At 34.8% G+C, this 9,278-nt stretch overlaps 1 protein-coding gene across 1 annotated transcript; it reads left to right on the forward strand.

The window, feature by feature from the left end:
- Positions 1-5,727: 5,727 nt before the first annotated feature.
- PTAC6 (plastid transcriptionally active 6) lies at positions 5,728-8,442 on the forward strand. The gene is made up of 6 exons (XM_089065296.1): positions 5,728-6,249; positions 6,590-6,658; positions 6,817-6,921; positions 7,371-7,490; positions 7,827-7,916; positions 7,989-8,442. Exons 1-6 carry the CDS (start codon positions 5,779-5,781, stop codon positions 8,103-8,105), a joined length of 972 nt encoding a protein of 323 aa, XP_088921422.1. The 5' UTR covers positions 5,728-5,778; the 3' UTR covers positions 8,106-8,442.
- The last annotated feature ends 836 nt before the right edge of the window (positions 8,443-9,278 follow it).

Below are 9,278 nucleotides of genomic sequence, written 5' to 3' on the forward strand. Positions count from 1 at the left end.
GGATTTTAAGAGTTATTGGTCAAAGTATTTAATTGGAGAGAGAAAAGGTGGTTGTAAGTATTAGAATAGAGAGAGAAAGAAAGATGAATATTTTAATATGAGTGAGAAAAAGTGGTTGGATGTATTAATTGGAGAGAGAAAGTTTCCATAAAAGTAAATGTGTCATCTTAGTTGGGACAAACTAAAAAGGAAAATGTGTCATCTTAAGAGGAGCGGAGAGAGTAATTAATACATCAAATTACTAATCTAGTCTTATTTGGTTGTCCAAGATTTGGTTGTTTATTATCACTCAAAGTAGAATATGAATAAAATAGAGAATAAAGTAAGAGAAGAGTAAGACTGAAAAAAAGTGTTACCATATATAGAAATGACTCAACTATAAAAAAAATTCTAAAATAAAAAAAAAATACTCAACTATAAGGAAAAGAATAAAGTATTGACTATAGATAATTATCAACTGATGATGTCCGCATAGTATTTATATAATTCTATCAACTGATGATGTCCGCATAGTATTTATATAATTCTTCCAACTTTATATTAGCAACATGGGCTTTAGTATTTACAGTATATAATTTTTCCAACTTTTTATTAGCAACATGGGCTTTGAACATCACGAGCCTGCTTCAACCTAACAAAATTTTTAATATTACTATAATTTAATTAGAATATAAAACACAAACAACGGGCGTAATAAAGCGGCTCTAATATTTCTTGATATTATTAAATGGTTGTTTCTTTATAAATCCAGCTAGAGTTTGGATGAAGGGATGGGCTTTATTTGAAGCGGCCCGGCCCAGCCCAGCCCAATTGATATATATATAAACAGCAGAGATGTGTTGTAGCCATTTGCAGATCCATTTTAGCTCAGAAATGAATAAATGAGACGGCGGAGGGACGGGATTTTTTGGAGGGAGGGTGGTTACCCCTCTCTGCCGCCGATGATTCAATAACCAAAAACAGCCCTTTATTTCAGAAAGAAAAAGAAAAAAGGAAAATGTGTACAATAAAATTGTGGTATGATATAATCCAACGTCCTTACATACGTATATGTATCTATAGAGAGAGAGTGAGATAAGGGTAAAAATCAAATTCAGCTGTTGCTGTTGTTGTTATTGTTGTTGCTGGGTTAGTTGAGGCTGTGACGATGATTTTGTTTATTTTCTGAGCTAATGGATCGGGCATTGAGAATCTCAGCCGTATCTTGGCTGGGCGGATACACCTGGATGGCGTTGTGGAAACGCAACCGGTGATTCGCAGCCATGGCGTGCTTCATTTTCTCTTTGCTTCTTTTTTTCCAACAGATCTGAGCCTCCAACTCTTTTTTCCACTTCTTCGATTCTTTTTTTTTATTATTAAGATAATTTTCTCTGCAAATATTTTATTTATTATATTATCAGATAAAATTTAAACAGAATTGAAATGGACTAGGTATACTCTCATCTGCCAAATTCTAATCAACAAATAGAATAGTGTACATTCACAACAATTTTAATTATCCAGAGCTATGTGATTCAAATATTAACTCCAATTAATTTTGGTTAACTTTTGCAATTTCTAGAAAAGTAAGTTGAAAATTCAAATTAAGGATGAATTGATGAATGTTTATGCTCATATGGTATGATTCAGTATCGAGCTGTCTGGCACGTAATACACTCCATCACACGGCCCAATAAAACGCAATATATCACGCAGCCCAATAACAATTGCTTCCGGCTTGGTAGTACTATTCCTACATATTTTCACGCCTCCACAATACTGAGTCACTGACCCTGGCCAGACCTCAAGTTTTCTTCGTGTCATTATTTTTCTCAATTTTTGTTTCATATCAACTAAGCTTCACCCAAACTTTGTAAAATCCATAAATATTACTCCCTATTCCCCATAATTTGTCACCATTTGACTTGACACGGATTTTAAGAAATATAATAGGAAGTTGGTTGAAAAAGTTATTGGCACGTGAATCTTATTTTCATATATTAGTTTTATAATAAAATATGAGTAAAAATGAGTTAGTGGAATATGAAGTCTATTACCAAAAATGGTAAAAGTGAAAAATGACAAATTTTTAGGGACGGACGAAAATGAAAATAAGTGATAAATTTCCAGGGATGGAGGGAGTAAATTATTCATAGCTTCAAACTATTTTTTAAGCTTCAAACAAATTTTTAGGGACGTACTATGAATAATTTTATTTCGTAAATTCATTGTTGATTCGAAAATTAAAATTACAAACATTAGAAATTAGAATCAACAAGTCCTAAAAATTCCAAGATTACAATTCCTGAAAATTGAAAATGTTGAATAATTTTATTTTGAAAAATAATAGAATAATGTAGAAGGAATTAAAATATTGTGGAGTTTAAATAGGAAAAAAAATAATTAAAAAATGGAGTTGAGGTCCGGCCCGAGCGCTGGCAACACCGGGACGAGCCGCAACCGGACGCGGCACCAGCGCCACCAACGCCGGGACGGGCAGCAGCTGGGTGTGGCCCAAGCCCCTCCACCATCCCTGAGCGTGGTCTAGACCACTCCAAAGCAACCTCCAACGCACGCAGCCCTGGGCCGGACCTGAGGTATGGCCCAACCCCTCTTTTTTCCTTTGCGCTGCGGATGACCTAAGACACAGTAGTGCTCTTAAAGTCCACCCAATAAATTCGTCTAGCCTTATTTTTTCCTTATCACATCAGCATTTTATCTTCCTAGTCTCAACACATGCAATAGCGCCCTAAATTCAGTCCTTAAAATCCGCATATCCTCATTTTCAACATTATTTTTCATTTTTTTATTTTTGTGTTATTAAATAAAATAAAATAGCAAAATAACATAATTAAAAGTGGAAAACATCAGAGTTTTGTTGAGATTTGTTGAAAAATCACTGGAATTCATTTTTTTATTTTATTGAGAGAAATATATAAGATGAGAGATGAGAAAAGAGATTGGAGTGAATAATGTGAAAAAAGGAAAGTTAAATGAAAATTGGTAGAGTTTTCAACGGTAGGCGTTGCAATAGTGCCGATCGGCATAACCTATCCCAAGGGCGGACGGCTAGTGGGTTTATCGTCCAAACTCGTGCAATAGCATCCATAAACCCGCTGATCACCTAGGGCGGATTTATGGGCGCTATTGAGAGTGCTCTTAAATAACATAATTTGAAATAATATGGGATTCAGTATGCAATTGATATAGTAAAATAGAAATATAAAATATGAGATTTTCAGTGTTAGTGTTGGTGGAAGTATAATATGAGTGGAATGTGAGATTATTTAGTTGTTCATAAGTTTCTTTATTTGGAATTAGTTTAATTTTAAGAAATTGACAAAAATGCAAAAATATTCTGTTTTATGAGACGAATGGAGTATCAATGCGCTAGAGTTTCATATTTATGGTATTAATTTTTTAAATATAACCCTTTAGTCCTTCGAAAATAAAAATATTGGAGAAAAACATAAATTTCAATATGAAATTTATAAAATTATATGTTAAGTAGTTATTGAGACTATAAAATAAATAGAGTATTTAATTAAATTGTGAATATTTATTTGAATTGCATATTTTGAAACCATTGTGAAAGTTAAAACAATTGAAAGAGTGTTGAATTGTTAGAGGCATATGAATTGACTCGGGTACTTTCATTTCTAGTTTCTTTCCCTTTCTAAGTTTTTCGACAAGGAAGAAGATGGGTTGGACACTATTAAGACTTCCTTAGAAGCATTCATTGATATCTTAGAGGATTGATGTTATGTTAATAATTTAACAAGAGTGTATTATTTATGCTTATGTTTTAGTAGAGTTTATTAATCTCTCCGTCTCCCTCAAAATATCCATATTTTTATTTTTTAGTAACATAGGATTTTAGGAGGAGGAGTTAGGTGGACTAAGTAGAGAAGTAGTTGAATATTTTAATGAGATGAGATGATAGCAGAATTTATTACTTAATATAGAAAGAGGACATCTTCAGTATGACAAACTAATAAGAAATTATGGACATCTTGAATGGGACGAAGGAGTATAAATTGATGAAAATATGGTTAATGTCCACTTTGAAGGAATAGTAAAATTCTCACTAGACATTCATAATAATATCAGTACATATCTCTATGACAAAATAACAAACTGACTCAACCTCCTAGATAAATAACAAAATAAATAAATTTCTTCTTAAAATTGCAGTATATTAGGTTATATAAAAAATAAAACAACATAAAAGTATGTTTTTCAACATATACCTTAACGGGCACTACTCGAGAAGAGCCCCTAATTGAGCAGTAGGTCTGAGGGTGGATATGACGTGCCGAAAAAGATCAAAGTCCCGCCCGTCAACTTCTACTCAACGAGTAATGGAGATGCTTCCATCAACATGAATACGACATGGGAGGAACTGGGCAACTACGTCTTGGTGTAATGAAAAAATATATTTTCAGACCGAAAATTGTCTTGTATACGATAAATTCTGAACTCAATTTAATACGATATGAGAAGTAATATTAGTTTATTGTGTATGCTTGTTTATTGCATGATTTGGAGAATCTACACGTAAGTTTCAAATTCACATATTCATGTATTATGATTTAACTGTTTTGAATTAATTCAAATAATCAATTGAATAAATTTGCGCTCTAATTTATTTATTTTGCAAATTCTTTCGCTATGAAACCCCCATCACTCCAAACTCAGAGTTATCCCATGATGACTATTAGCAGCAAAGAGAAAGTGAATGGGAAGGATTCAATGGCTCCTAGCACGAAAGAGCCCAAGTCTCACCTGCCTCGACTCAAGATAGAGATGCTTTCTCTATGAACAACCACAACAAAACTTTCTAGCTCTGGCTGTTGGAGAGTGACAAAAAATATGTATTGACGATGTTCAGATTGGCTCTTCATACGTAGACCGACATGATTGTTAACTCTACATAGACATAATTTGACGGAATTTAGTTCATAACTTAAGGAATTTAAATATTTTATTTCTATGTATTTTACTTTTTCAATTTTTAGTAATTCTAATTTGACTGTTTAATGAAATATTTAGTTATTTACTAGTTGAATAATGTTAAATACTCCATCCGATAGTTTTTTTTTTTTTTGAGGGGGGGGGGCTTTTTTTATAAAAAAAGTTTATTTGTATTTTTTTATAAGTTTTTCTCTATTTTAAGGTGTGTTTTATTCTTCACTGATATAATAATATTTTAATTATATTTTACCCTAAAGTCTCTAATTTTGTAAGATGGAGAGTTTATTAAGAACATGAAAATTAAAGTAATTACTACCTCCGTCCACCAAAATTTGTCTTATTTTTCTATTTTTGTCCGTTCCCCAAAATTTGTCCCATTTTATTTTTATTATTTTGATAGTGGACCCAATATTCCACTATCTTCTTCTTACTCCCATTTAATTGTAAAACTAATATATAAAAGTAGGACATCATTAGTTAATAATCATGTCGGTGTACATATGAAGAGCCAATCTAAACATCGTCGGTACATATTTTTTGTCACTAACTCCTTCCTACTCCCATTTTATAGACATAATTCGAATACATTTCTTAAAATTCGTGTCGGATCAAAGTGGAACAAATTTTGGTAGACGGAGGCATAACTAATAAAAGTTTTGGTTTGATATTAGAAGTACGTTAATTAAATAGAGTCAACAGCATGATTATCTGAGGGATTTTTGTTTAGTGCTGCAGTCGTACGGCGGCGAATCAGGATAATTACTAATCCATTGGAACAGATAAAATAAAATATGTAATCCAAATTTCTAACTTTCCCTCTCCGCCATGAATGCCGCCGCTATCCTCCTCACACCCCTCTTCCCGGTGAACTCCAACGCCGCTCCGACGCTTTCCATCCCAAAGCTCAACATTATCCGCTCCCTCGCAATCGCCTGCCCCATTTCTTCCAGACCGGACTTCCGCGTCCGGGCTGACGACGGCGATGCCGACGGCGGAGGCCCCGACGACTACGACATGGACGACGACGAGGTGGAGGAGGTCGACAACAAGAAGGACTTCGATGTCGATTACGATACGGCCGCCGCTCTCGCCATCGCCGCCGCCGGCAACGCCGGGGAGGAGGAAATCGCGATGGTCCACAGCAAGAGCTTCGTGTCGATTCAGGGTTGGGACTCCGAGAAAATCGTCGATTATCGGATAAACGAAGACGAGTTTCATAAGATTTGTTTGCTGGATTGCGATTTTTTCATTCGGAAGCCGCCTGATCCCGATAATGACGTCTACGACTTCCGCGAGGTCGAATTCGACTTTATTATACTTGATTAATTAGTTAATTGATGTTTCTACCTCAATTTGCTGTGTAATTTACAATTCTAGGTCATTAATTATGTGCCTGATTAGACTAAGATATTATTGACAATTCTAGGTCATTGATTGTTGAAGATAAATCTAGTTCAATTGTATCATGTATGTTGTGTGTAAATGGTCTTGCTTCTGTTGTACATCTGCAAAGAATGTTGTTACTGTTGCTCATGTAGATTCTAGTATTAATCTGTGAAGATGAATTGTTTGATGATGTATTTCTCTCCTTTATTATCGTTGCTGATGAATTCGGTTATTATATCTTTCTGTTTAGATGTATGTCACGCCTCCAGATACTGACGTGTATGCGATTCCAAAGGTTCTCGCACCGATGCCTGAGAAGGTGGTCTCTTTTGTTTGGTGATGGTTTATATTTACGCCTCTGGTTCAAAGTTTGTTGATGAGAATGATTTTATAGCTTTGGATGTGATTGCGATTGACTATAAAGTGATCAACAGATGCATCATTATTGGACATTTGTAACTTTGTTTCGATTTGCAGTATATCCGATGTGCCCAAAGTGATTACGGCTGCTACAATGTGACAGAGCCACCGATTGATGCACCTAGAGATCCCATGTATAAATCGGAGAGGGAAGTCCTAAAGGTTAGTTAGGAAAAGCCTTTGAACTTTATCATAAGTGGTTTATTAGTAATAATTCTGAGCAAATAATATAAGTTTGCTTATCATTGCCCTTCCTACATAGAACGGTTGAAACTGTAATTATATTTGGGTGCACTTCCTATATAATGTAATATTGCTGGTGGAATTTGGATGATTCATGGTATATGATCATACCATTAGGCATTAGCATCTGCAATGTTCAATCTTATTTTAGGACTTTCCAAATTAATAAGTGATGCTGAATTTTCTATCAAATGAGTAGTCTGAGCTTCCAATTTTCATCTGCTGGGATTTAGAGTTGGCTTTCAAAATTTCAAGAATGTGTGGATTGCATGTTTCTCTTCTCAAGAAAATTATAAAAGACGGAAACTAGACATTCTTTTCCAACATTATGATATTGACTTAGTGCAATCATCTTTCTGTTGTTGCAGGTTTTCTTGACGAAACACTATAGGAACCGTCGGTACGGTGATCCAGAATTTATGCTAGATTTTGAAGAGATTTATGTCATTGACTCAAAAACCAGATCAATCTCGAGAGCAACAGTTATGGTAGGCACCTTTCTTTCAACTTTCTATTGTTTCTCTTTCAAATACAACAATAATGAAAAGAAATACTTCAAACACCCTTGGACATGTAGTAGCACTCTCTTTTAGCTCTTTGTGGTGTCCAATATGAGATTTTTATTATATTATTACTGATTCTCTATGCATTTCATGTTCGATCATCTCCAATGCACGCTACCTCTGTATAATATCTATAGCAATTTGTTGGATGATATGGTAAATGTGTACATAACTATGCATTCCTGACTAATAGAAGATTATTACCATACCACTAATCCTATTACTCGTCATGCTTTACAAATCATTGTCTCCTTTCTGCAGGTGACTGTTCCTGATGGCAAAGACCGGGATAGAAAAAAAGATTTACTCGTTGTTCGTGATAAAGGGAACACCTTCAAAATAATTTCTTCGGTGAGTATGAAAGAACTCACTGTTCTTGATGGTGTCCGTTCCCCTTCTAACTGATTCTGCTTATGCTTGCAGGAAGAAAGAGACGACCCAACCACGGTCATCGAGAAGGAAGACTGGAACAAAACACGGGATGAAATGGAGAAGCATCTTAGAAAGCTTCGTGACTTCAGCGTCTCAAATTGGTTCTAGACAGACAGTATCTTGTGTAGGAATTACTGTGAAATCTAGGAGGGATGATGAATACCAGCAGGTTCTTGTAGCATCTTCGCCCCATCCCTGCTGCATGCTGAGCGGTAGATCAGTTGCCGTCTGCCTGGCTAAGATCAAATATGAAGAGCAGAAATTTGGCTGAGTGAGGGGAGATATTCAGAAGAGGTGACAACAAAATTCACTTGTAATTTTGTTCCGTAGAACTGTTGTAGTTAAGTTTTGGTAGGGTGTAATATCTTTTGAGAATTTGCTGGATATAATGTTGTTTCAAAATCAAGGATAATATGTAGCTGAGAAATTTTACATGCATTTAAAACTTAAATTCTAGTGCTAGAATGCATGCAAGTGAAGGAGAACAAAGAGATGATACAATTTAATTAATCAGATGATGTGATTTAACTAAGGCTGCGTTTGGTACCACGGAATTGGGGATGTGGAATTGGAATTGGAGCCGCTGTTTGGCAATGCAAAAATATGTAGATTTGGAATTGAATTCCATTCTACAAATTCCAATTCAACCATTTCAATTCTATCCATTCACAAAAGAATTTTAATTCAATTCCATGAAAAAACGGGTCAAATTTTAAAAAATGCGCGGATCTTTACGGGTCAAAAATAAAAACGGGTCGTATAAAAACGAAGAAGATTAGATCATTTCTCATCTCCCTCTGCCACAGCCGCTTTCTCTCTCCCTCTTCTTTGCGCCCTAGCCGCTTTCTCTCTCTGCAACTGCGATGCGCCCCAGCTTCATCTCTGATGATCGATTGATAATCAGGTAACAATCCATTTAAATTTCATCTTTCACTCTGTAAATCAATGTGTTTTTTTTTCAATGCTGTAATTATTGATTGTACGTGTACTGTGATGGTCGTTAGAGATTGCAGTATTAACATTTAAGTTGTTCCATATTTTTGCTGATAAAAAATTGATCGATTTGTTGTAAACACATTCGATGCATTTCACATTTTTCACCTTATTTTTGTGCAAAATACAGTTTATAAGCTATAATCGAGCATAAAGGTTCATGCTTTGAGAACTATTTCTTAGACTTCATTAGATTATTGGAATTCAGTCACATTTCAAGCAGAGAATAGATAGTTGGTGTCGTTGACGTGATTTTTATGTAATTATTGCATTTAATTAAAGTGGGAA

The sequence above is a fragment of the Salvia hispanica genome, chromosome 1 (genome assembly GCF_029641045.1).
Source record: "Salvia hispanica isolate PSC_SH4W2 chromosome 1, Shi_PSC_v1, whole genome shotgun sequence".
Lineage (NCBI taxonomy): Eukaryota > Viridiplantae > Streptophyta > Magnoliopsida > Lamiales > Lamiaceae > Salvia > Salvia hispanica.